This window comes from Camellia sinensis, chromosome 8, assembly GCF_055761805.1.
Source record: "Camellia sinensis isolate YWXY chromosome 8, ASM5576180v1, whole genome shotgun sequence".
Classification (NCBI taxonomy): domain Eukaryota; kingdom Viridiplantae; phylum Streptophyta; class Magnoliopsida; order Ericales; family Theaceae; genus Camellia; species Camellia sinensis.
In genome coordinates, this window is record NC_138968.1 from 109,904,087 (window position 1) to 109,931,951 (window position 27,865).

Here is a 27,865-nt window from a genome sequence, read left to right on the forward strand (position 1 = left end):
CCGTCTTGGTAAGTTTCCTGCTCTATCCTTTAAAGCTTTCCCACACTTAGCCAAATTTTACTAATCTATTTCATTCCTTGCAAGCCATCCAGCATGCACATTTGTTTGCAGTCAAGACCAAGATGATGAAAAAGGACTTGGTGAAGAAGACTCAAGAAGCAGCCAATCTCCTCTCATCTCTAAACCAAGCCGAGGCCAGCAACCGCCACCTGATGGATAAGGCCAAGGCTGCAAGGGCTATGCAAATGGAGGCCAAGGCTAAAGCCAATGAAGTTGGGGCTGCTGCTGAAGCGGCCAAGGCTATGGCAGATGCTGCTGAAGTCAAGGCTGCCCAGGCCGAGGAGAAGCTGAAGGAGGCCTTGGAGAGCCAAGAGGCTAAGATCAAGGCGGTTTATGAAAAAGCCGATGCTGAAGGTCAAGTCGACATGCGTGACGCCTACAAAGCCCAGGTCAACCAAGCCTGCAACCGAGGTTATTACCTCGGCTAGACTGCAGCCCTAAACAAACTGTCTGTCCTGTGGACTCTCCTCTCCGAGATATCAATCAACTCAGCGTGTCTTTCCCTCCCTCTCCAAAAGACTCTAACAACGAAGCCGAAGAGGAGGAAGTCGAGGCTGAGGATGCTGATAAAGAGTTAGATGTTGCTGCTGGGGCCAAGTCCCCTACTCTAAATAAGCAAGTCCTAGACTTGACTGGGGATGATAAGGATGAGGCTTCCAAAACTATCTCTCTTAAAAAAAACTTTTGAGGCTGAGGTCACTTTAGCCGAGAAAAGCCTAGATCAGACCCTCCTCGAAATCGATGCCAAGATTGCAGCTGAGAAGGAAACAACATTCCCAGCTGAGGCCGAGTTTGAGCAGCTCGAGATCAACGCCAAGGACTTCAGTGCTTAGGATCTTTTCTTTTACTTTTGAACTTTTTCTTCTTAGTAGTTTGTAATAGTTTTTGCTGGGCTGAAGTGCCATCTTTTTGTAACCGAACAAGTTTTCTCCATGAATACATGCTTCATTTTTGTCTAAGTGTTTGAATACTCTCTTTATGTATGCTTACTGCTTTTCTTCTATGCCTTGCATGTTTCCATACTTAGAATATTATTGCAATTCTTCTAAGTACACCTTAACTGTGTAATCACTTCGGGTTAGAACACATCTGACATATATCACCTCGGATCGAACTTACCTCAAAGTTCACCTTTTACTGTGATCTCGGCCAAACAGCACTCACAAATATTTTATTCAAACATTTTTACAAGTGTTTTCTCTTTATTTGTACTTGCTGTCTTCTGGCAAGACTTCACCCTTCCAAGTCTAGCACCTTGGCTAGGCATCTCAATCAAGTACATTTCGGGTATAAAACAATACTCCCATCTCGGATTAACTCATCTCTGATAGCTCCATCTAACAATGATCTCGGATGTTTTTTCAGAAAATTTCACAAGTGTTATACATAACTTCAACCTGAAATTTCAGAAAAATTTCACAAGTGTTATGCTCATTCTCACTTCATGCCCCCTAATGTGAACCTAAGTACCGCTTATGTTCACATTAAGCATGCGTCTCCAATTTTTTCTGAAGTTTGGTTCAAATAAATCTTAGCCGAGGTTTTCTACCTTGGTGCCTTTGTTAACTTAGTTCAACTCTATCATAGGGCAAGTTGAGTTCGACTCTACCATATGATAAGTCTAAGTTACTCATCATGTTTTTTTCGGAAACATCGCCAACTTAGTTCAACTCTATCATATGGTAAGTATAATTCAACAATACTATATGATAAGTCTTAGCTATTCGTCATGTTTCATTCGGAAACATCACGAACTTAGTTTAACTCTATCATATGGTAAGTATAATTTAACTCTACCATATGATAAGTCTAAGTTATTCGTCATGTTTTATTTAGAAACATCGTCAACTTAGGTCAACTATATCATATGGTAAATATAATTCAACTCTACCATATGATAAGTTTAAGTTATTCATCATGTTTCTTTCAGAAACATCATCATAAGACTATTTCAGTCCTATCGCACAAGTGTCAATAGTATATGAAAACAAAATCAAGCTAGCATTTTATTAAAACTTCGGCTAATTACAAAAAGCTCAAAAAAAAAAAAAAAAAAAAAAAACTAATCGTAGAAAATTTTTAAATTGCAAGTGTTGTAGGGTCTTGGCAACTTGGCAACTCCTTGCCATTAGTATCTTCAAGCCGATATGCTCCATTGCTGGTAACTGAGATGATTCGATAAGGCCCTTTTCAGTTTGGGCCATGCTTGCCCTCCCTGGGATCCTTCTTATTGCCGATGACTTTTCTTAGGACAAAGTCCCCAATCTTGAACTCCCTTGGGTTGACCTTCTAGTTTTAAGCCCTAGCAAGCTGCCGCTGGTATGCCCCCAGCTGAATTACTGCTCTCTCCCTTCTTTTTTCTAATAGATCCAGATCTCGGGCAAGGAACACCTCGTTGGTTCCATTCTCCACTCCCTGGGTTCTGATTCCAGGGATGCCAATATCCAATGGGATGACTGTTTCAGTGTCATACGTTATGGCAAAAGGAGACTTCCCAGTTGATCTTCTCGGCATAGTTCGATATGCCCACAACACATTGGTTACTTCTTCCACCCACTTTCCCTTAGTTGTTTCCAGCCTCTTCTTGATCCCATCCAGGATGGTCTTGTTGGATTCTTCTACCTGACCATTACTCTGGAGAAAACTAGGAGTGGAGTAATAGTTCTTAATCTTGTACTTTGTACAAAAGCTCTTAATCAGCTTACTATCAAACTGAGTGCCATTGTCTGCTATAACAGCCCTTGGGATCCCGAACCTGGTTATTATGTTCTTCCAGATAAAGTTCTTCACATCAATATCTCGAATCTTTGCAAGAGGTTCAGCCTCTACCCACTTTATAAAGTAGTCTGTGGCTACTAGCAAGAACTTTCCCTGTCCAGTTGCCTAGGGCAGTGGTCCCACTAGGTCTATGCCCCACTGGGCGAACGGCCAAAGACTGGACACTGGGTTCAGATTTGCTGCTGGTTGATGTATTAAAGGTGTAAACATTTGACAGTTCTCTCATTTCCTCACATAGGCTTCGACATCCTTCTACATGTATGGCTACCAGTATCCCTGGGATATGGCTCTGTGGGCAAGTGACATGTCCCGTACATGGCTTCCACAAACTCCTTCATGGATCTCATATAAAAAGTCCTCTACTTGAGAGGGATGTACACACCGAAGTAGAGGTCTAGTGAAGGATCTTCTATCTTCCACTGATAGGTAGAACTTGGCCGATTTCAACCTGGTTTTGTGTGCCTCTTTTTGGTCATCTAGTAATCTACCCTCTCTGAGGAACACAACTATGGCATCCATCCAGTTGAGACCCATTTCCACGCATATTGCTTCATACTCTATTATCAGGGCCTCCACACTTAGTCCTATCAGATAATCAACCCTGATTGTCCTTGGTTCCCCTGACTTTATTGCACTAGCCAGGTTTACCAAGGCGTCGGCATGACTATTATCATCTCGGCTAACCTGCTGTAGCCAACAATTCTCAAATAGTGTTAGCAGCCTAACAATCTCTTTGACATAGGCTATCATCCTTTCATCTCGGGCTGCATACTCGCCCATTGCTTGATTCATAATAAGTTGGGAGTCACAGAAGACTACCTCTTCATCAGCTGCCATGGCTACTGCTAATTTCAGATCTCCATGCTGCATCAGGGGCTTCAAGGCTTCAAGGGATACTCAGTCAGCACCACAATCTTGTGGTCTTTGAAGTAGTGATTTAACTTTTTAGAAGCCATCACCAGGGCTAGTGTCAATTTTTCCAAGGGCAAGTACCTAGTTTCTGCACTTGCTAGGGTTTTACTCACATAGTATATTGCATTTACTCTCCCTTCTCTTCTCGGATTACCACTGCACTTACTGCGTGATTTGAAACTGCCAAGTATAGGAACAATTCTTCTCCAAGTATTGGATTTGACAGAACGGAGCTGTTGTCAGGTACCTTTTCAAGTCAGCCAAGACGACTTCGCACTCTTCTATCCACAAAAAATTTGTGGCCCTCTTTGACAATTGAAAAAATGGCTTCCACTTATCAGAACTTTGGCTGATAAATTTATTCAGGGTCGCTGCCTTGCTGGTCAAAATTTGGACTTGTTTGGCTGATGTCGGGCTCTTCAAGTCAAGGATGGCCCTAATCTGATCTGGGCTTGCTTTAATGCCCCTCTTGGTCCCCAAGTATCCTTGGAATTTACCAGACCTGACTTCAAATGCATATTTAGAGGCATTGAGCCGAAGCCAATATGCTTTCAGGATATCAAAAATTGCCTATAAGTCGGCCAAATGGTTCCCAAGTTCTTTGGTCTTCACGATCATGTCATCGATGTAGACCTCTACTGCCTTCCCAATCAGGTGCTTAAACATCTTGGTCACTAACCTTTGGTAGGTTGCTCATGCATTCTTCAACCTGAAAGGCATCACTCTATTACAATAGAGTCCTTTCGGGGTGATGAATGTCGTCTTCTTTCATCTGGAGCATACATTGCTATATAGTGGTAGCCTCTATATGCATCCAAGAAACTCATCCTTCCATGCCCTGAAATGGCATATACTAATTGATCAATCTTAGGTAGTGGGAAACTATCCTTGGGGTAAGCCTTATTTAGGCTGGTGAAGTTCACACAAACTCTCCACTTGCCATTCTTCTTTTTCACTACCATTGTGTTGGAGAGCCAGGTAGGGTAGTTCACCTCCCGAATGGCCTAGGCTTCCAACAACTTGTCCACTTCCTCCTCGACTGCCTCCACATGTATCAATGTCGGCCTCCTTGCCCGCTAGATGACAGGTTTAGCTGACCTGCCTACATTAAGCCTATGGCAAGTGACCTTCGGGTCAATGCCATGCATCTCATAGGACATCCAGGCAAACAATTCTATGTTTGCTCATAAGAAAGCCTCTAACTCCTTTTACTCCTCCTTAGCTAAGCCTGAGCCGAGAAGGAAGAAACGCACTTCATCATCTTCTTGGATTGTAATCTTCTTCAAAGCTTCCTCACTCTTGTCGACTGGTTCTTTGCCAGCATCATCTAGGACCTTCATGTCCTTGTCATCAATTTCTACTATCTCTACTTCTCCCACGTTGCAGGTGGACTTTATTACTGCCATGAAGTAATTTTTTGCCTACACCTGATCCCCTCTGACCTTCTCAATCCCATGTTCAGTTGGGAATCGCAACAGTTGGTGCAATGTTGAGGGAACAACCCTTATTGCATGTAACCACTGTCTACCCAAGATAACATTGTAAGGGGAGGGGGTGTCAATTACTGTAAATTCCGTGCTTACCTTCTTGGTGCCTGCTTGCACTTCCAAATTCGTGGCTCCTAGAGACCACGTTGGTGTTCCATTGAATCCAACCATTGGGTTGTTGGATTGTTCCAAATCATCTAGGTGAAGGCCAAGCCCCTTGTAACATGTAACATACATGATGTCACAAGAATTGCCTTGATCAACCAATATGCGTCTCACTTGGAACTTTCCAATCTTCAGTGTTATCACTAGGGCATCATTGTATGGATGTTGTACCATATCCAGGTCTACCTCAGTAAAAGAAACCATTGGTCCCCGGTACTCATTTGTCTTAGGCGTCTTTTGTTGGACTCGATACACATACTACAGGTGCCTCACTCTCTGAGTCTCTCCATGTACATCATTCTTATTGACCTTCGAGTGAATCACATTAATCACTCGAGGTCTATCTGCTTACTGTGGTGGTTGTGGTGGCGGTGGTGTTGTCGGTGCCTGGGGTAGCCTTGCTTGTTCTTCCCTTGTCCTGACCTCAGCTACTAGGTCTCTCAGGTGAAACTATTTGACCAGATCCTCCAAGTGTGTCTTCAGAGCCCTACATCCTTGAGTCAAGTGCCCATTGTCATTGTGGTAAGCACAATGCTTCCCAAGGCTTCTTCCAATAAACTCGCCAGGGATCTTCTCCGGTGCTCTGTAATATAGTTGGTTCCTGATCTTTTCCAAAACATTGTAGACTAGGATCCTAAATATCGTGGTGACTGCCTGTGCAGCCCTCAACCCTATCTCTTGCCTGTTTATACCGGAATTACCTTGGCCTCACTTTGGCATGCCGTTTCGCTTCTCTTGCTTTGGTGTCATTGTTCCTTGCGCATCCTCTTCTGCTCTGGTATACTTCTCAATCCATGCCATGAGATCCTCCATACTTTTTGGTAGAGTTTTTTCCAATGATTTTCGAAACAGGCATTCATCATCCAAGCTGTTTTTGAATGATACGACCGCCAGCTCCTGGTTGCAGGCTAGAATTTGGTTGAACACCTCATAATATCTCTTGGCATAAGCCCTGAGGCTTTCACCCTTGCTAATGTTCAAAGTCAGCATAGAGTTTACCCTTAGTGGCTGCAACTTATTTGTAACAAACCTAGCCACAAACATCTCAGCTAGGCCTTCCCAACTCTTCATAGTTCCTTTCGGCAACTTGTGGAAGCAATCCGATGCGATTTCCCCAAAGGATGAGGGGAACAACTTGTACAACAGCTGCTCATTCCCACTCCACAAAGCCATTGAATTCAAATATAAACCAACATGAAAGTTCGGATCAGACTTACCGTCATAAATTTGAAACCTTGGCATGTGGAACCTCTTTGGGGCCTCAAACGTATCCAACTCTACTAAAAATGGCGTTCTCGGCTTCATGGGGGATGTGATATCGGCATTGTGCCACTTCCTCTAGAGGTAGTCTGTCAAGTCCTCCTTCGTTCTGCCGGGAGCTCAGCTATTGACAGATTTCAACCTTTTTAGCGCGCTGCTCCCGGTGTCATTGTGTGTCCTCCTGGATTCACTGTGTCAAAGCAAAGGCCCTTCCCCTGGATATGTCGAGGTTCTTTGACATAGGTCCCCTTTGTTCACATCATCTTCTGCGACTCACCTCTTATTGACTCTGCTCGCCCGACATCTCGTAAAGGCTGATGTGAGTACTCCTTTTCCTTGCCACACTACGGGACTACTAGGATTTTTTCTACCCTTCTTTCTGGGCATTAGTCTTGGCTGCTAGTGCCAGCGTGTCCTGCAATGGGAATGGTGGTTGCATCATGAAGTTGACAACTGACTGTAGGTCTACGAACTTGTCTGCCATCCCTTTCATCTCGTCGTCCCTCCTCAAGCATCTATCCTTCCATACCTGGAGGTCGCTTTCGTTGTAATACTCCTCTCAGCCACCCTTCTTTAGGGTGTTACCTTCTTTGCCGACATCCTTTTCCCCAAGATTCGGATCTTGGGCTCCTTCATTGCGATTTTCTCCCTCGACGTTGGGATCTACATGCTCATCACTTCCACTGTGGATGTCATCCCCAATCTTTTCTTCCAGCCCATTGTTGGCCATCTATTCTCCTGAAGTTTCCATAGACGGCGCCAAATTGTGGGTGTTAATTTTTGACCACACAACCAAAAAGGGGAACTCAGCTGGAGAGTATCAGCAGAATAGATTAAGCCTAACAACCTGCACAAGAAGATGAGAATTCGACGATGGTTCATCTACCTAGGGGTACTTCGACGATGAAGTCAGTAATCAATATCTCTCAAAGATAGCAAATTGTGCTTAAACTCACAAGAAAGAACTTATCTCAGACCCACGAGGGTGTCTTGTTTTTATAATCAGCAGTGACCTGATCTCCTTAGAAGTCTCACTTCAATAGACTCAGGCTCCATGTTCATCCTGGACCCTTATCTAGATAGAGATAAACTCTTCTTGAGCTTTATCTCTATCCAGATTGAGATCCTCCCCTGTTGTAGGACTCTTGTCCCTTATCTGCTTATCCCAAATTCTGGCATTTTCGCAGATAACCTCAGCCTAGCCGAGATAATCTCGGTAAACATGACTAGGCCATGTGACATCTCGGCTAACACTTCAGTGTCACCTTAGCCACGTGCTGTCACTCATAAAATACTCCCCTACAATTTTCATATTCTTATTATAGTTTGTCATCATCCATTACACAGATGATCAACTGAGTTGGTGTGAATTACCATGTTAATTGCAAGGCATGTTTGGTTGCTGGTATTGTTAGGAAATATTCCCCATTCATTTTTACGAGTAAAACAACATTACTAAATAAATAAATAAATAAATAAAAAACTTTCAATAAGGTGACACTATTTGACATGTGAACCACATGTTTCATAAGTTCATTTTTCAACATTAGCAGAAGAGAAAAAAAATTAACGAAGAAAAAAGGTGACACTCTTTTACATGTGAACCACATGTTTCATAAGTTCATTTTTATTGGTAATAAATGTATTTAAAAAATTTCTCCAGTTAATTTTTCGGTATATACACTCTACTTGTCTAACACATATATTAGGTAATAATCGATCAAATGCCTGAATAACGTCAGAGAAGTCAAATTAATGTTGCGTGACATTCAAACTAGTGATTTATTTCTTTTGAGACAGTTATCACAGTTCAACTTATCACTTAATTAATCGCTTCAAATTTCATAAGTGCAATCTTCTTCTTCGTCTACTTTCTTCTTCTTCTTTTTTTGTTGTGTGCATGCGTGTGTGTTTCCTCTTTTTAAAGTAAGGTATTCATAGTTGGCTTGTTCAAGTAAAGTAGCATAGATGATACTCCACAAAAGCACCCATAGTAAAATTTTGACATATAAATTTAACCAATTCAAAAATTTAGGTGCAAATTTGTAAAAACTTAACCTAATTAACCTTTATTGATCAAATTCTGATCAGTTTTGTGTTTCTTTTCTTTTTTGTTTTTTGTTCAAGTGTTTTACAGGCCATATATATATGGTTGCCGTGGTTGAAATTCATGTCATCACTAGCCTAAAAAGAATTTTTAGTGATGAAAATATTTGTAGCCAAAGATCAAAATTCCGTTGCCAAAGATCAAAATTCCGTTGCGAAAGGTGTGAAATTTGGAGGACAAAGTTTATATTTTTTAATGTAGATGTAAATAATTAATCAATAATCAAAAGATGGTGAAAAAAATTAATATAAACTTTAACAAATTGGTGAAGTATATAAAACACATTACATATAATGGAAAAATTAGAAATTGACCAAAATATTATAACTTCACAAACCAAAACCAAAAAAAATGAAGGCAAATCAACAATGAAGTACTAAAATAATTGCTCAAATATGAATTAAGCTAAAAAAAATATGTTGTTAATATTTAGAATAGGCTAATGTGTCATCACCAAATAAACAATGTTTCCTATGTTCGCATTTGCGGTTTAGCATAAAAATTTTGTGGAGCAATGACTAAATATTTAGCATTCATTAATAATAAATTAGAGTTTCAAGAACAGCATGATAAACATAAAGATATACAGATAAATGGATAGATAATACTAGGAACAAGTTTTGATGAATGGTAAGCTTAAAAGATCAAATTAGCACTTAATTGACATTTTAACAATATGTATCATGTGTAAAGAAAGAAGCATTCACATATCTAAAGCAATATTGGAAAAGATCACCCAAAAAAAAAAAGTATCGCTTTTAAGTGTACAATAAAAGGATAACATATTTCTTCAACACACTCTCTAACATATTTCTTCAACATACACTCTCTAACATATTTCTTCAATATACACTCTCTTACATGTATATAAAATAATTTTAAAAAAAATACGCCTAATTTAATCTGTACATTTAAAAAATTCAAAAAGAAAAATGTCATAACCTATTAAAACTAACAATTTTTTATACTCATGACGTGGCTTTCAGTAATAAAATTTTAATTTTTGAACTCAGACCGACCAGTCTAATATGATAAGTGATAGGGGTGTAAATCTGGCCTGGCCTGGCCTGGCCCATGTCGGGCCTCGCGAGCTCCCGCCAAAATTCGGGCCAGCCCGGTCCGGCCCACGGAATAAAAAATTAGACCCATGCCCAGGGATATTTAGGGCCTTGGGCGGGCTGGTGAGCCTAGACCTGGCCTCGGGCTTGGGCCGGCCTGATCTTTTTTTTTTTTTTTTTTTCTTACCAAAATTTTATTATTTTTTACTAAAAAAGATAATGAGCCTCGGGCTGGGCCTTGAGTGAGCCTTAAGCGAGTTGATGGGTTAGGCCAGGCGGGCCCGGCTTCAAAATAATGGCTCAGGCTCGTGGGCTCGGGTTAGGCTTAAGCTCGAGCCCAAACAGGCCTAAACAGACCTGGCCCACCCCAGGCCGTGAGTCATTTTTACACTCTTAATAAGTGACATATCATTAAATAAGAAAAGTTTATAAATATATTTGTTTGTATAGTATTAGTTTTTCATAAGAGTACAAATGATAATTTGTAATCAATATTGAAACTTCAAAATTTTCCAAATTTGTTATAATTTTTTTCTTTTTCGATACTAGAATATTTTAAAATTAAAATTTAATGGTATATTTTTTAGGGATACATTTAGAATATTCAATTATTATTACTTTTACAAAAATAAATGAATATAATATCTAATTAGAAGAGAAGAAAACTAAAAAAATTGAAATATTTTATCAAAATTCATATTTGAAGTAATCTATAAAAATAAGATCTACAAAAATATGCCCGAAAAGGTGACATTTTTAAAGAAGGTTATTACGTCAACCTTATCAGACATTTTTCTTGTGAACAAAATCAAAAAAGGATGTGAATATAAGATGATTTAGGGTCTACAAAAAAATTATGTGGAGTGTAGGGTATAGAATTACATAATACTTTTTTTTTTTTTTTAAATGTAAAAAAACTGAAAAAGAAAGATAATAATTACATAATTTGGTGCTGATAAATATAGAATTACAAATGTGTTGTTAAAAATCTCAATGAGAGGCTAAAATATTTGATGCATTAAATGAGATCTTCACCATAATTATAATATCTGGATATGATCCCTTTGTATATTTTGCTGGTTGTATGTAGGAATAATTTTGAAAACGTATATCAAAACACCATTAGCCAAAAAAAGTAAGCGTTAATTATGCTTACCATCTCAGTATTTTGACAGTCAATTTTGACAGTCAAAAGTTTTAATAGTCAACTTATTATCTAATAGGTCTTATAATATTTAATGATATTTTTATCAAACACTATTAAAAAAAGTCATTAATTATTAATTTTCAGCGACAATTTAAAAATTGTCATAAAAAATGTCGCTAATTATAAATTTTAGCGACAGTTTAAAAAAATCATCACAAAAAAATCACTAATTTTCAATTTTCAGCGATAGTTTGAAAAATTCATCACGGATGAACGTTATTAATTATAAATTTTAGCAAGAGTTTATAAAAAAACGTGACCAAAAAAAGTCACTAATTATCAATTTTTAGCGACATATGTAAAAAATGGTCACACAAAATTATTTTTGAGTTACAATTTTATTATGACTTATTTTCAATTGAACTTGATAGGAATTAAGTCCAACTTTTAGGACCTATTAATAATTTATTCTTAAAAAAAAAAAAAAGTTAATGTGAGATTTCAACAAAATTCAAGAAATAAAGAGAGAAAAACGCCTGAGCATTTTCAATCCTTATTTTTTTTTCCAATCTAATTTAAATGAAAAAGTACTTAAAAATTATTTTCAATCCTTTCATTAAATGTATATTAAATCAAGAAAAATATATTTTTTTATCAAATTAAAAATACATCAAATTTGAATTTGATAAAAATTTAAAACGATAAAGCATTGTAGATATATATATATATATATATATATATATTCTTTAAATTTGATGAAAAGAGAAATTTTGAAATAGAAGGGGAATTTTTTAAAAAACATTGATAAAAATTTAAATAAAGGGTCTGAATAGTTTATATCATATCAAATTTTTTATTTAAATTTGGAATTAAATTAATAAAAATAATGAAAGATTGGAGATGCTCTTTCTTTAGCTAATTTCAACTGCCTTATTAACATCATATTGACAGAAGGTCACACTGCAATTTAATTTAAAGTGTAAAAAAATTAAGGATAAATTACAATAAATTCTCTTAAATTATGACTTATTTGTACTTTACTCTCTTACAGAATTATCTTATTACAGTTAACCTTTTTTTGTTAGGATTGTATTAGAAATTTATAGAAAATCAGATCATGTGTAAAATATATAACACAGTTATTTAATTTTTAAGACAATAATATCTGTTATTCATTGTGTTTAGAATAATAATATTCTTATTTGATGATTTTTTTTACACTTTTTCTCTTATCTTAGTTACAAATGCATACGTGATCACTAGATAAGGACATTGTTATCCTAAAAATTTAACAAATGTGTATCTAATTTTTTCTTATAAATTTTGTAACAAAATTCTAACAAAAATGATTGACTGTAAAATAGTTTATGAAAGTTAACAATTGAATTCAAATAAGCAAAGTACAAATAAGGGGTTGTTTGGGGTGTCCTAATTAAGTGTACTTTTTGTCTTTTTGGACTAAAAAATTGAGGTTGAAAATATGGATGTTTGGGTTAACTTTTTGCTTTTTTTGAAAAAATGTGTAATAAAAAATCGTAAAAATTGATTTGTAGAGAAAAATTCGAATTGAGAGTTGTGCCGCCGTAATTGTTAACTTTTGGTGAATAGTGTTAACTTTTTAACTTTTGAGTAACTTTTTGTCTTTTTGACTTTTCTACAAGTTCCCAAACTTGGCCTAAATCATAATTTAAGGCAATTTAGCGTAATTTATCTAAAAATTATATGTGAGTACTATAATAAAATTTTAATAAAAATCTGAAGATGTTAATATATAGTAATTAATCCAAAAATAAATACCACTTGCTGTCTTATTTTCCATTTATATTTCGTTCTATGTAGACTTGGCACTATTTAAGGCGTAGAAGAGGACGAGAAATTGAAACCCAAGAAAGTGAGTGAGAAAGAGAGAAATCAGAGGACGAGAAAGAGGCGTTGATCTTAAATTCATGCGTTTGTTTCTGATCTCTGTTTGACAATCTGTCTCTCTGTCTGCCCATTTTACGAAGGAGAAAAAAGAGGAGAGAGAGAGAGGGAAGAAATACCCATCTGTTGTGTGTGTTCACACTTTGTCTGTCTTCTCTTTGTCAGTCTCTGTGCTCCAGTTCAAAGACATAAACAGAGCAAAAAACATTTATTGCAGTGTTCACAGCAGTGGAGACACACGCGCGGGCGCGCGCACACACACACACACAGAGTTGAGGAGAAATGGGCATTTTATTTGACGATGTGGTATTGATAAAGGAAGCTGAGAACCCAGGTGACTACACTGTGATTACTGTGAATTGCCCAGACAAAACTGGGCTGGGTTGTGATTTGTGTAGGGTCATATTGCTGTTTGGTTTGAGCATTGCCAGAGGAGGTATGGATATATTTCTGTTCTTAATGTTTTAATATATATATATATATATAATATCTTCAAATTTTTGGTTAAGTTTTGAGATTTGTAACAAAACATAATGATGGGTTGTTTTCTATTTTGAGTTTCTTTGATGTTTTTAGTTTTCCTTGTGTGATCTGAGTTTCTTAAGGAAAAAAATGATGGATAATTATGATTTTTGTTGTTGTTGTTGTTGTTGTTGTTGTTGTTTTTTTTTCTCTATTTTTTTTTTTTTTCTTCCTTCAAATTGTTTGGTGTGCTTTGAGGTTCATTGCAGAATACGAGATTGGTATGTGAATTTTTTTTTTAAATCATAAAATTGCTCAATATTCCATGATTTTGTTTTGGTGAGATTCTTAGCAAAACAAAAGAGGAGGCACTCTAATTATTCTCTTCACCCCCTCTCCCCAGTTATTCTCTTCTCTCTCTCTTTATTTATTTATTTATATTTTGTTTCTTTTTTGGTTGAGTTTGAAGTTCAAAGAAAACTACAAGATGGGTCATTCTAATTCTTCATTTCTGACCAAATTTTCTTGAATTGAATTTACTGCGACTTAAGGATCTGTTTGGATGGATGTGGATTTCAAATCAAAGGATTTGAGGTTAAAAATATTGAGGACTTAGGTATTATAGGTGCAGAAAGAAGATAATTTGTGATAAATTTTTAGTAGGATTCTTGTAGCTAGAATTCTTAGCATAATTTCAAATAACTACTTTTATATAGGTATTTCAAATCCATTATGATAAATCTATGTAATTCAATTTTATCAAATCTAAATTTGAGCTGTTCTCCTTAAATGATCAATGTTAAATCCATGCATTTCAAATCCACATCCATACATACAGACCCTAAGATTCATAGTGAGAGGAATGGAGATTCTTATTGTATTCTTTTTTGTTTCTGTAGATGTTTCAACAGATGGTAAATGGTGTTACTTAGTTTTCTGGGTAGTTGGGAGGCCAACAACAAGGTGGGATTTATTAGAGAATAGACTATTGGAGGTGTGTCCTATGTGCTCTCCGGCCTTTTCGAAAATTTACTATTACAGACCAGAATTTCAGCAGCCCAAGCCACTAGATGTGTTCCTATTGAAGTTTTGGTGCTCCCACAATCGAAAGGACCTCTTACATGGTACTCTTTCTTCTTTTTTTTTTTTTTGATTTGCTAAATGAAAAGTGATTAGGATATGGAATTAGTTATTTATCTGTATATTCTAGGTCAAGGTCTTATTGCATTTGATTTATTACTTAAATATGCTTCGATTAGTTTGACTGGAATATTGTTTTTGTGCATGGCCTTTGGATTGTGTTGTTTATATCTACTGAAAGGAATATGCTTTCTTCTTGCTCAAGTATTTGATAGATTCCACTTCTCTTCATCTTGGCTTTGGGGCTAGGGCTTGTTGAAATTAATGGCAAAATGAAAGGTTATTTTGCTAACATGAAAGTGAAAAGGGGATTCATATTAGGTCACATCAAGGTAGTTGAGTTGTATAGAATTGCTTCCAAACCAAAGTAACATGTAGAGTTCACTCTTTTAAATTCTATTAAAATTTTCCAGATATTATTGTATTTATTGGTGCATAAGGTTTTTTTTTTTTTTTAATATATCTTTTTTCTCCTTTTTCTTTGTTTGATTTTATTCTCTTTCTTGTAGATGTAACCAAGGTTTTGTGTGAACTTGAGCTCACCATAAAGAGGGTTAAGGTATCCACAGCCCCGGATGGGAGAGTGATGGATCTCTTCTTTGTCACTGACACCAGGTCCGTTTTTGTTGTTTTTTTATGGTGCTAAATTTTCTGCTTGTAACTTTTCTTTATGTTTGTTATATTGGGGTGAAAAAAATGGGTCCACAATCTCATAATTATAACTTCAGTTCTGAAGTAATGTACCTTTCCTTGTATTCTCAGTAACCACATGGAGTATTAATGAAAATCTATTAAAGTTATACGGGCATTTGCACACTCCACTAGAGTTTTGAAATTTGGCTCTAGAACTTTATCAAGGGGGCACACTATATACATAATGGTCGCAGGTTAGATCTGTATCCACTCCACGCCTCCCAAACCTGCTTTAATGGGGGGGCGAAACTCGTGTACTTTTTGGCATTTGCACGTGCTTTGCGTGCGAAATAGGATAAGCAGATATAGCGACACTTGTTAACTTAAAAAATTTCCTTTTGGTGCAAATTCCATTGTTAGCATTTTAAAATAATAATGGTTATAGCCTACTTGTGACAAGGGAGAGAGGACATTCAATAAATGAACCATTTTATCCTACATGGATTATCTGTTTCTTGATGATGGAGGCGCTAAATCAATCAGCCTTGTCATGGCATAACAAAAAGTGTTCTGAAGTGGGTGATCTTGTTCCATGAATTTATGAAATATTCTATGTCTCACCTTGCTAATTTCAATGAAATGAGAGTGACACTGCATATATCAGTTTGATTATCTGTATCAGATTGTGCCATTAGTGTCTTCTCTATGACTCTGTAGTAAGTATGACAGCAGCATGTATAGATGAAGCTATTGTTTCATTTGAGAGGTTTATGTGGTACATTTGGAGTCTATATCATGCACACTAGTTTTGAGCAAATTTATCTTTGAATTGAATTTTTGGAAAGCTTGTTTATCATGTTAGCCTTTATTCTAGTAGTATTGTCCTAAAATACAGGGCTGATGCTGCAAAATATAGAGTGATCCTTTTGCTATGCCGTAATAACTTTTGAAAGTCACTTGCACCAAACCAAACTAAGACGTACAAAAAAAAAAATTAAATTAAAGTCACTTTTCAAAAATATATATATATATATATATATATATATATTTTGATGGTCAATTTGTGGTTGTTAAATGGTTTGTCTTATCTGTATAAAATACTTAAATGAATGGCCACTTGAAATCATTCGTAACAGTAATCATTGTTTTTTACCTTTAAAACACACCTAAACTTCAGTTATGTTAGGGAGAGAATTGCATCTTCGCAAATGAGTTTGCACTAATTTGCCGCATCAACTAAAGTTTTCTTACTTTCATGTGGTGTGATGCATTAAATTCATTAGCAACGTAGATACCATCTAGTTTGCGTTTAATGCTTATAATTGTCAATGCTTATAATTGTCAATTGCGAAGTCTTTGGATAATTAATGTCTCTTGGGGTTCTATGTCATCTTCAGCTTCTAACTTTATTATGCTCTGAAAACGAACAACCACTTGGTTGTTTTATCATTGCTTCATAGAAAAATCCAGAAAACCGTGTCAAAAAAAGTTTGAATTATTTTGTCCAAACTTAATAAATTGGAGGTAAAATTGAAGTGCTGAAATTACATATGCATTGTTGAAACTATGTTCTTGTTGGTGAGTGTAAAAAAGAAAAAAAGGGTGATGCCATTTAATGATTACAAATTATTTTATACTAGATTAATTTTTAATGTGTTGTGGCTTTCATTAACGCCGTGCTTTACTTTGGCCCTTCTGTAGTAAGTTTCCATGTTTTGTCTTGTCTAGTTTACAGTTTTTGTCTTGTTTTATGTGGTGTATCTGAAATCACCATCATGCAAAGTTCAGATTCTTTATTAATTAACTGCAAGGTCAAAAAAACGGAACTATTTTTGTTATTCTAAATTATTTTTTTGTTCTTGCACTCTGTAAAAATAAGTGAAAAGTGCACTTTATTATCTTCATATTAATTTTCTTTTGAGAAAGTACACTCGATCGATCATGCATTTAGCTCCAATATCCTGAACCCGTGTAAATTTGCATGTTTTTTCTTAATCAGAGAACTTCTTCATACGAAGAAAAGACAGGAGGAAACGATTGGTCACTTGGAAGCTGTACTAGGCGATGCCATGATAAGTTGTGAGATTGAACTAGCTGGCTCAAAAGTTACTGCGTGCTCACAAGGGTCCTCATTTCTTACTTCAGCAATTACAGAAGACATGTTCTATTTAGAGCTGCCCAGCAAACAACCAAATGGTTTTTTCACTTCCAACTCGGCATCTGTTACAATGGATAATTCTCTTAGCCCCTCGCACACCCTCGTTCAAATCCTCTGCCAAGATCATAAAGGTCTCCTATACGACATCATGAGAACGCTAAAGGATTACAACATCCAGGTATACTACTTACATATTGGCAATAACTTTTCCTCCTTTTGATTGAAACATTTTTCACCTCTTTGAGTTTTCTTTTTGCATAACTGCTGGATAATGCTTTCCAATTATGGCTTTGTTTGGTTCAGCTATTTGTAACTTTCTTCTTCTTTTTTAAAATTTTGAGAATTTGTAGAGTTTTTTGTGTTTTTCTGTATGTTACTTGTGAGACAAAAATGGCTTTAATAAGGTGAAAACAGTGATTATTTTGAAGTTAGGGGAGAAGTGCTTTTAGTTTCTTTTTTCTTATTATCAACTTTCACGTTGAGAAAAGTCACCAAATATATTTTGATGCTTTAGCATATGCTTTACTGTAGTTTCTGCTTTTAACTTTGAGAAAAATGACTTAAATAAGCTGAAAAGGGGGATTTTCTGGAAGTTTAGGGAGAAGTGCTTTTAGCAGCTTCTTTTTTTTTTTTTTTCTTCTGATTATCAACTTTTAGGTTAAGAAAAATTGCACCAAACACGCTCCATTGTGGTACTTTACCATATGTTATGAATGCAAAAGTTGCTAGGAGTGCATCTATAAATATCAAGAAGCCCCAAATACATGACACGTGAACAAAATCCATAAAACAAGCAAGCATGGTGTGCTAATGATGTGACTAGTTAAAATATTCCTTCTTTCAGGTTTCTTACGGGCGATTCTTTGCAAATCCAAAGGGGAACTGTGAGGTGGACTTGTTTATAATGCAAGTAGACGGGAAGAAGATAGTGGACCCCGAGAAGCTAAATTCATTACGCTCTCGTTTGAGAATGGAGCTCATTTGTCCTCTTAGAGTGGATGTATTGAGTCGAGGCCCTGACACTGAGCTCCTAGTAGCAAATCCTGTCGAGCTATCCGGCAGAGGCCGGCCACTTGTTTTTCATGACGTTACCATTGCTCTCAAGATTCTAGATATACACATATTTTCGGTAATACATATAAATTCATTTAGTAGGATCTCTCCAAGTGCATAAACTATATACATTTTTAAACTGAAGAGGTTTTCGCTGCTCTTCTTGTTCTCGTCTTTGACAGGTGGAAATAGCACGACACATGATTCATGATCGGGAATGGGAGGTATACAGGATCCTACTTGGTGATGGGGATGGTTTTCCTTTGCCCAGGATGGAGATCAAAGAGTATGTTAGAAAGAAGTTAATGGGTTGGGAATGAGGTTTCTACCTAGAATTAGCTAGGAGTTTCGTCGACCTCTGTACAGACCACATTTTTCTTTCTTTCTTTCTTTTCTCTTTTTGGGTTCCACATGAGTTTCTACTGCTACTAGCTACCAAGTGTAAATTATGTAACACAGTTTAGAAAATGGTAAGGTTTAATCCATCTTACATTAAAATCGATTCTATCTGGCTAAGCATTCTTGTTTTACTATTCTTTCTGTATTTTCCGTCTCCTTTTCATGTATTGTGTCCTCTACAAGGCTAGACCCTTCGTCCAAATCTCTTTTATTGCCTTGTCTCTTCATGTATTGTGTCATCTAAGAGACTAGATCTTCTGTTCAAATCTCTCCTGTCTCAAGGCTTGGAGACAAGGGATATCTGAATTGAGAATCCCCTCCTGTCATCCAATTCTCCTTTGAATTTTCATCTGGAACCTTGGAAGCATTTGTGATTTAATTAACCACAAGTTTTTTTTCCCTAAATTGTCAACAATGGTTGTTGAAGTAGGCACCTTGGATGGAAAAAACCAACTTTTCTTCTGTCAGCAATACAAGAGAAGAAAGGAACTATAAATCCAAGTATTAGTTTCTTCTAATGTGACTGCAAAGGCTGCTGACCTTTCCATGGACAGTGTTTCAATGAAAACATGCAGAGTTAGAGAAAGAGCGAACAAAAAGATCAATCAAGAGTGAAAGAGGAAGAATTAAGGAGGGCATAACTGGACCAACATTGACTAATTTAAGAATAATTAATCTTATGCAAGCTTTTAATCTTGTGTAAGACAGGTTATTTTGTCCCATGGGTGACACGATTAATCCGGGATAACTTTCTTATGGCTTCCATGCCTCTCCAAAATTATGTGTCTTGGTATATCTCATCTTGGTATAATTCAATTCACCAATCAAACATAGCTTACAAATGTCACAGCGAAGCGAAAATGACTCTTATCTAGCACTTGAAAAAACGAAACAAATTTTATCTCTTGCTGAAGTAATTAACTTTTTAATTCTCTGAATATCATACACTGTTTTTAACAAAACTTGTTAATATTTGAACAATAAAACTGATGAGAGGCAAGATTATAAATGAACAAGCTAATGCTTTGTTCGAAATTCGTTTAACATCAGTTCATTATATAAATAAATTAATATTGGCTATATTTTAAAATTTGTTAATTTACTAAACATTGTTTCGAACTTAGCTCGATGAAGTAATATAAAAGCTACTCAAACGACTAAAATTTAATTAAAAATAAATAAATTAAATTTAAATACGTTTTTAAAACTTTGTAAAATTTTCTATATTCCATTGCTAAAGTATTACTTCATACCAAACAAAGAAGTATTGAGAAGTAGGGTGTTCAAATTACCCAGTAGGCTAAAGAACCGAACCAAACATACCTCTCTGGGTTGGGTTGGTTTGATTTTTGAGTGCATTGATTTGGTTTAATTTTTGAGTGCATTGGTTTGGTTATGAATCTTTAAACCATCAAATTGATAGGATTGGATTGATTCTTGATTTATGTCTTATTTAAATCGAACTTACTCGAGAATCGAACCTATTTAATTTTAAATTTTTTATTTATATTGACTTGAGTGCACTAATAATTTTTCACATACAAAAATTATTAAGTAAACGAAAGAAGTACTAAAAGTTTGAGTTAGATTTTGTAATTGATTTAAATTTGTATCGGTTATGTTTAAACTTGAGTTGAATTTAATTTGCATTGTATTAAATAATATTTTACTCTTTGGTTGTGATATGTTTAAGTATTAGACATTTTTATTTTAATTATATATTATTAATTGATTTACTTATTTTTAATATAATAAAATTATAATATTAAGGGCAAATAACAAACACTCCCCTCAAGGTTTGGTGAAAATACAGATTCCCCCCTGAGATTTGAGAAATTACATCTCGTCCCCTGAGGTTTATATTTCCATAACAAATTACCCCCTGAGGTTTTTATTTTCATACAGATTCCTCCCTAATTTGTTATGCAAATTTGACTCTCAGGGGGCAATTTGTAATTTCTCAAATCTCGAAGAGAATCTGTATTTTCACTAAATCTCGATAGGTGTTTGTAATCTGTCCTAATATTAACTTGAACTAACCTGCGCTACATTGAGGTAGATTAAATTGATGCTAGTGGTTGATTGGTTTAGTTTTTAAGCCCAAAAATGTAAAATCTATTATAATTAAATTTGGCACTGTTTCACATATGTTATATTTTAATATATTATTTTATTTAGATTACAAGCATCTTATTTGAATTATATCATCTCTTTATCATATCACTTCAAATATAATTTATATTTCATATTTTTTCATAAAAAAAAACTAAAAAAATATACTAGCACATGTCATACCCCTGTAAATTTAGAAGTGGTTTGAGATATTAATTATTTTTTATAAATATATATATATATATATATATATAGAAAAGTAAAAAAAAATGATAAAAAAATAAAAATAAAAATGAAATGTTGATAAATATTAATAAATATTAATTAATATAATCCAAATAAATATGTATTAAAAAAAAAATTAGTACATGCCAAACACCTAATATAACCAAACGGATAATGAATACGAACAGTGTCAGCAAAGCAACACACGCCCGCCAAGCCAAGCAACGTTTTGTGGCCTTCAAAGCAGCCTCTCATCTCTCTACCCCCACCCACGTGGTTGAAGTCGATGGATTCAACGGTCAGTTAACAGTTTCCTCTTTCTATTTCTCTTCCCTCGGACCCCACCTCATCACCTCCTCCAATACCGAAGGAGATCCTTTCGAATCTTCCATTTTTTTTTTTCATCTTCCTCTTCTTCTTCACGACCAATCTTCAATCCAATAAAAACTCTGACCCATATAGAAATTGAGGAAAAAAAAAATAACAGAGAAAGATATAATTGTAGTGAGAAACAGAGTATAGAATGAGATCTCTGAGCTCGCATTTTGTGCTGATCGATCTCCACACCTCATGGCACGCAGTTAACCAGATCCCAAATTCAACTTTCTCTTACCTCAAAAGTTCAGATTTTTCCTCTTCATTCTCATCGGCATTTCGTCGAACACGTCGTCGGCGAAATGGGATTTCTTCGTCTGCCTCTTCGGTACCATCAATTCGGCCCCCGGAGATCCGCAGGCCTCGTGATTGGTCCTCTCAGGGAAATGGGTCGTCGTCGGTTTCTCTGAATACCGCTTCGACTTCGCGATCGGAGGAAGTCTCGGAGCTGGACTTGTTTCTTGAATTAGTGCCTTTGAGGATGAAGGATGAGCTGTTTCGGCACCCAGAGATTGGCGACTTGATTGAAGTGGTTATGGATTTGGGTAGGCAGCCTCTTGCTCGGTTTCCTTCGGGCGATTGGATGATCTCTGAGCAGCCTGTAAAGCTTGAAGATCTCCTGCACTCAATTTCAAAGGTCATTCAAGTCAATTCTGCAAATAGTTTATTGAAAATTTTAATTTAAAGTTGGTATCAGATGAATAGTATATGTAAAACCACTAAGCTAAGTTTGGATTTTCTAGTCTTTGAGTATTTATAATTGGGTAGTCAATTTTAGTGCTCATGACTGATAGGGACCCAATAATATTAAAATAGTTTGAGATTAGTTTGAATACATATGCATACTTTTGTAATCTTGTCATCTTAACAAGGTATAGAGTTTTAATGATTTTAATGCAAATAAGCTATACTTCTTCAGGTTGGCGATTTTTCGGATGACAATCGTTCAGGCATTGATAATTCCCTACATCGTATAAGTGCTATTCGAAACCGTAAAATGCAAATTATTGGCCTCACTTGCCGCGTAGGTCGAGCTGTATCTGGAAGTGCTGAAATCATACGTGACTTGGTTGAGGGGGGAGGTTCTATCTTGGTTATAGGTCCTCCAGGAGTCGGCAAAACAACCTTGATTAGGTATATAAAGTTCTAGCATTTATATCATATCACTGTTGAGATTCTCCATCAGTCATCAGTGGCGTGGGAGAGAAATTTGCATACAGCTACATAAATAAGCAATGATCATGTTACATGATATGTGTGGAATGTAGTCAACATATGGTGACTTTTAATTGTGTTCTTCCTTGATTTCCCTTAATATTTCATAACTTATATTTTAAAAGTAAGGATGAATTACAAATACACTCCTTAAAATTTGCTTAAAATACGAATTGTCCTGGTAGTTTAGAAAATTACAAATACCTCATTGTCATAATTTTTTATTTAATTGAATTAATTGTAAAAATAAAATTTCTAACTACTCTCCTATACAATGATAAAATTATTTGAATTATTAATTGAAACAAATTTATGACATCATTCAAAATTATTAATTGACATGATGATTTATTAATAAAAAGAGACATTTGTTATGAATTAGAAAATTCAAGGGGCAGGATGTAATTTTCAAAACCATATGGGGCAAATCGTATTTTAAGCAAAATTCAGGAAGTATATTTGTAATTTACCCAAGTAATGTGAAATCAAAGAATGAGAAAGTCGTATTCACAGATAGTTATGTTCATTGACCATCTTCAAACTTCTCAAAGAATTTAAATGAAGCCTCTTTCGGCTATTATTTTTCAACTATGTCTTGTGTACAATATTTATTCATTTGATGTAGCTTTATTTTTGCAGAGAAATAGCTAGGATGTTGGCAGACGAACACAAGAAACGTGTTGTGATTGTAGATACCTCAAATGAGATTGGAGGGGATGGAGATGTTCCTCATTATGGAATAGGTCATGCAAGAAGAATGCAAGTTCCAAATGTTAATATGCAACATAATGTGGGTGTTCAACTCAATCTTTTTTGCCTTATCTAATGCTACCTCGCATGGTTTGGATAAAATTTAACCTTTTTCCATTGGATATTTAATCTGTTGTTTTATTACCGAACAGGTAATGATTGAAGCAGTTGAAAACCACATGCCTGAATCCATTATAATTGATGAAATTGGAACTGAGCTTGAAGCTCTCGCAGCCAGTACAATTGCTCAGAGGGGAGTTCAACTTGTTGGAACAGCACATGGAATGACTATAGACAACATAATAAAAAATCCCTGCCTTCAAATACTTGTTGGTGGCATCGAGGTACGAAGAACCACCTCCTCTTCCAATCAATCTTTACTCTTGTGAATTATATGTATGCATGTTTCTGTATCCCAAATAATATTCTCCTGTTATCATTTTCTTCCCCCTATTTGGTGTGTATTATGTTAGCTTTTTGTGCAAATTGCAATTTCATCTAGATTGGTGGGTTGACCCATAAAATAAGTTCAGAGATCCCACTGCAGTTTATTGTGGTTTGGGATCTTATATACCCAGGCTTTGACTGTAGATTAATTGGAACTGGTTCATTTTATGTAGAGTGTGACTCTAGGTGATGATGAGGCGAAGAAACGGAAGGTGCAGAAGACAATTCTTGAAAGGAAAGGGCCTCCTACATTTACGTGTGCAATTGAGATAGTATCTAAAACTGAGTGTCGTGTTCATCATCGGTTGGATGCATCCGTTGATGCTATACTGGCAGGTATTCTATGTAACCAATGTAGCATAGTGTCTGCAAACTTGTTCTAAACTCGGAAGCGGCAATCACTTAATCCTGATTAGAAACTTTTCTGGATGATAGGAAAATCTCCCTTGTTTGAAGTCCGTCACATGGAATGTGAAGCTAATAGTTGTTTGGAGTCTACTCCAACACTCGAGAAGAACCGTAAAAAAGGATCTGAGCTGGATAAGGATGAAGACAGAATGTCTCAAATAGAGTCTGCTCAAGAAGACAGAGATTATTCTCAAATTAATTCCATGAAATTGAGCAGAAATATTACTGTTAGTAAGCGGAGGTCACCAGTTTATGTTTACACTTATAAGGTATTTGCTCATTGCTCAAGCTTCCATTCTCATTTGTTCATTTTCTATCTTTTTCCATCAATTTGTTATCCAAGGGTATATGTGGAAATGTCTAAATAACTTGGAAAATTTCATGTAACATATATATTAAATACTCGCACTACTTTATGCAACATATATTTTAGCACTAGATTTGTACTTAATTATCAAGGCTAAAAAATCAGATCACCGTGCTTGAAGCATGAGTGGTCACGGCCAACATTAAAATATCAACCTTAAGGCTGAAGAATTGAGTAGATTTAATATTTTGGTTGTATTTTAGATCCTTGAAGCTGATCTACTTCAAGTGGCAAGCGTAATGGGGATTGAGGATGAGATTGATATAACTGATGACATTGGAACAGCAGATGCTATTTTATCATCCAGCTCTGACATGAAGCAAAATCCCTGGATTCGTGGTGTAGCTAAATTTCACCAGTTGCCTGTTTTTGTTATCAAGGTCCTCCTCTCTTATTTTTTTGAAAATTACTAATTAGATATATTTATGATTTTTCAATCAGATATTAATGATCTGAATAAATGCAGTCGAATACCATGGCACAAATGGTAAAGGCAGTTCGGATGATTCTGGGAATGGATTCTTTTGTTTCTACATCAAAGCACGTACTCAAGAGTTCTTTTGACATTGAAATTGAAGATGATGCACCAAAGCGAAAACCGTCATTGGAGGAGATTGATGCCTTGGAGGTACTACACTATTCCATTTAATTATATATTCTTTGTATGTGTGTGTGTGTGTTATGTTCGTTATTATTCAATTATCAAGGTAATCCTTTAAGTAGAATTAAGGTAGGTCAAATAATGTGGCTGAAAAATTTAGTGCAGTAGCAATTGTGATTGACAGAACAAATCTATGATTCCAGTTTTATTAAAAGTATATGCCATTGCCTGACAATTGCCAATGGTTGTGAACTAATTGTATACTGTTAAGCTTGAAACAACCCAAAGAATATTGTAGCATAGCATCTGTAGAAGTTAAAAGAGTTCATATACTTACATTTGGACCAATTATGTCCCAAATATTACTCCCTATTTATTCTCTCTCTATTGTTTTTCGTTTGAAATGTGTAAGGTAGGCATCTGGTTTCCATTTATTATTGCTCTTCATGTTGTGCCATTGTTGTTATAGTACTGAAATCACATGCTGGACTTAGTTGATTGGGTGATACTTTTGTGGACAAGAACTCGATTGCTTAGCAATAACATTACCTTTTATGATTTTTATCTTGACAGACATCTACTTTTGTTGGATATATCTGAAAGTTTTATAATATTTCATTTTGAAGCATCAAGCAATTTTTTTTTTTACTTGTAGGGAAGTTAGATTTTATTCTTATTCAAATGGGATGATATTTAATGCTAAACAATGTAAATGGTGTCAGTTTAAATCTTGGTCTATATCTGCAATTTAATAACTAATAATGAGGCAACTTAGACATGGTTGACATTATCAGTTTTCCCTTCTTTTTTTTTCAACACAGTATGAAATTAAATTAACAGATAGAAAACAATTTTCCAGACAAAATGAGTCGTAAAACCTGTGCCCAGCCATCTTTGGTTCCAAATATATTCATGCAGCCTACCCTACATGTTGCAATAAGGCTTTGCCAAAGTCGAGATTTATGTGCATCTATTTTTCCGCCATATGATATCAATCCAAATTCTATGGTTCTTTGTTTCTCGGAGAAACACTATTAGGAAATGGCTGCTTTTGTGGCTTGTAATTAGACTACAGGCAAAGCAGTGAGGTGCAGATTATCTGCCCAGCCGTTGCCTGGTCCAATCATGTGACTTGCTCTACTTTGGATCCAATCTTGATTTTGGTTCTACCTTTAAGTACTTGATTTGCTTGTTTCAACAGTTAAGAAAAAAAGAAGAAAGAAAACATTTCTCAACAACAGAAGGGAAAACAGATGCAGATAGCCACTCTTTGAAGTTTTGGAAAGATCAAATTTATTCTTAGACATTTGCTTTGAATTTTAGGAGGGAATCTATATCAGTTCATTGGAATAGGTTGCGTTGGTTAGTTGTTTCCATTTCATATTGGAGTGTCTACATATATATGTATATATGTACAGGGAATCAAGCTGCTCTATGCATCTTCCATTCTAAACTACATCTAGTCAGTGTTATTGAACTCATTCGTCTGGTTATTCTGTTTTTAGATCATTCTGCATAGGACTAAGGACCAATCTCTAGCTAAAGCAGCTCTTTAAGGGTAATATGAAGAGCATGGACACATGACATGACACAGACACACAAATTTGATCTAGTTTGCAGAACATGACACATGGGGGACATGTGCTAAACATTTTATCTTATATATCGTATAATTGAATATTATATATTTATTCTATGTCAAATATTTGTTCTCATCAAACTCATTATCATTAACCTTGGGTATGCTATTCTAATGGAAAAAATAAACATAAAATATATGAGATACAACGTGTTCCTAATGTGTCTTTAGTGTGTTCCCAATGTTGTCCATCACATGTACAACTGAAAAAAAGATGGGATACTTCCTCCAGCATGTCCAATGCCTGTCTGTGTCCGACCCTTATCAAGCACTAATACATGACCTCCGGAGAGGAGAGGTGTTCGTGCTTCATAGTCTGGATGACTCGTGGTTTTGGTTTTACCTTCGAGTACTTGATTTGCTCATTTCATGTTTGTTTTACCTTTTCCTCGTAAATTCTATCCGAAACTGTTATAATACATCATTGACTTCACTTTCTGCAAGACTGACCTTTTTCCTCTTACGGTTCCCTACAGGAGGTCCGACTTGCAATTGAATATATTGTGATCCCCGGGGGAGAGCCTGTTGAGCTTCTCCCCAGACGCTCCGAGATAATTGCCAGACAACTTGAGCTTGTGGAAAGTTATCAGCTTGCTGCAGAGAATTCGGGTACTGAGCTGAACCCCAGGTTGCAGATCCTTCCACAGAAGTTAACGAAGGTCTCCATAAAACACTCTAAATCTAGTTCAAATTTACAGAAGGAAATGAGGTTTAATTCGGTAACTAGTGCCGATGGAGGAGCTAGTGTTAGTCGGCTGCCGCTTTTGCCAGAATAATTTCAATTATATCTCCAATTGTAACATATTTCAACCCTTGGTTGATACATCATACGTGTCCCTTACTATGTACAGTCTTGTAAATCATGTATATCTCTGGTCATGTTATATCATTTAACATTGTCAAATACTTATGTAATTTTACTTCATTGTTGCATTTCTTGTTCAATGAAAAAATAAGTCTTTTTTGGAAAGAAAATGTTCATAA

The 27,865-nt window shown here is 35.7% G+C and overlaps 4 protein-coding genes across 4 annotated transcripts; 2 read left to right on the top strand and 2 right to left on the bottom strand.

Annotated features, from left to right (window-relative positions):
• Nucleotides 1-3,102: 3,102 nt before the first annotated feature.
• On the bottom strand, nt 3,103-5,156 carry LOC145797963 (uncharacterized). The gene is made up of 2 exons (XM_082885403.1): nt 5,004-5,156; nt 3,103-3,702 (listed from the first exon to the last, which is right to left on the bottom strand). Exons 1-2 carry the CDS (start codon nt 5,154-5,156, stop codon nt 3,103-3,105), a joined length of 753 nt encoding a protein of 250 aa, XP_082741529.1.
• Nucleotides 5,157-5,171: 15 nt separating this feature from the next.
• LOC114319881 (uncharacterized) lies at nt 5,172-7,392 on the bottom strand. The gene is made up of 2 exons (XM_028266946.2): nt 7,248-7,392; nt 5,172-5,584 (listed from the first exon to the last, which is right to left on the bottom strand). The coding sequence occupies exons 1-2, from the start codon at nt 7,390-7,392 to the stop codon at nt 5,172-5,174; spliced, it is 558 nt and encodes a 185-aa protein (XP_028122747.2).
• Nucleotides 7,393-12,794: 5,402 nt separating this feature from the next.
• LOC114319873 (ACT domain-containing protein ACR10) lies at nt 12,795-18,841 on the top strand. The gene is made up of 6 exons (XM_028266936.2): nt 12,795-13,333; nt 14,259-14,483; nt 15,009-15,114; nt 17,132-17,468; nt 18,135-18,419; nt 18,526-18,841. The coding sequence occupies exons 1-6, from the start codon at nt 13,180-13,182 to the stop codon at nt 18,661-18,663; spliced, it is 1,245 nt and encodes a 414-aa protein (XP_028122737.1). The 5' UTR covers nt 12,795-13,179; the 3' UTR covers nt 18,664-18,841.
• Nucleotides 18,842-21,147: 2,306 nt separating this feature from the next.
• SPD1 (P-loop containing nucleoside triphosphate hydrolases superfamily protein) lies at nt 21,148-27,856 on the top strand. The gene is made up of 9 exons (XM_028266935.2): nt 21,148-22,091; nt 22,374-22,588; nt 23,309-23,459; nt 23,572-23,763; nt 24,040-24,202; nt 24,302-24,543; nt 24,845-25,021; nt 25,108-25,269; nt 27,358-27,856. Exons 1-9 carry the CDS (start codon nt 21,603-21,605, stop codon nt 27,655-27,657), a joined length of 2,091 nt encoding a protein of 696 aa, XP_028122736.1. The 5' UTR covers nt 21,148-21,602; the 3' UTR covers nt 27,658-27,856.
• The last annotated feature ends 9 nt before the right edge of the window (nt 27,857-27,865 follow it).

Coding starts and splice junctions, on each gene's coding strand:
- LOC114319881 (XM_028266946.2), bottom strand. CDS start 7,392: ATGGCCAACAATGGGCTGGAAGAAAAGATTGGGGATGACATCCACAGT. Junction 5,585..7,247: donor AAAGGATGTCGGCAAAGAAG/GTAACACCCTAA, acceptor TTACTGAGGTAG/ACCTGGATATGGTACAACAT.
- SPD1 (XM_028266935.2), top strand. CDS start 21,603: ATGAGATCTCTGAGCTCGCATTTTGTGCTGATCGATCTCCACACCTCA. Junction 24,203..24,301: donor CGTTGATGCTATACTGGCAG/GTATTCTATGTA, acceptor TCTGGATGATAG/GAAAATCTCCCTTGTTTGAA. Junction 25,270..27,357: donor AGGAGATTGATGCCTTGGAG/GTACTACACTAT, acceptor GGTTCCCTACAG/GAGGTCCGACTTGCAATTGA.
- LOC145797963 (XM_082885403.1), bottom strand. CDS start 5,156: ATGGCAGTAATAAAGTCCACCTGCAACGTGGGAGAAGTAGAGATAGTA. Junction 3,703..5,003: donor CAATCCAAGAAGATGATGAA/GTGCGTTTCTTC, acceptor CCCCTGATGCAG/CATGGAGATCTGAAATTAGC.
- LOC114319873 (XM_028266936.2), top strand. CDS start 13,180: ATGGGCATTTTATTTGACGATGTGGTATTGATAAAGGAAGCTGAGAAC. Junction 17,469..18,134: donor TAAAGGATTACAACATCCAG/GTATACTACTTA, acceptor TCCTTCTTTCAG/GTTTCTTACGGGCGATTCTT. Junction 18,420..18,525: donor TAGATATACACATATTTTCG/GTAATACATATA, acceptor CGTCTTTGACAG/GTGGAAATAGCACGACACAT.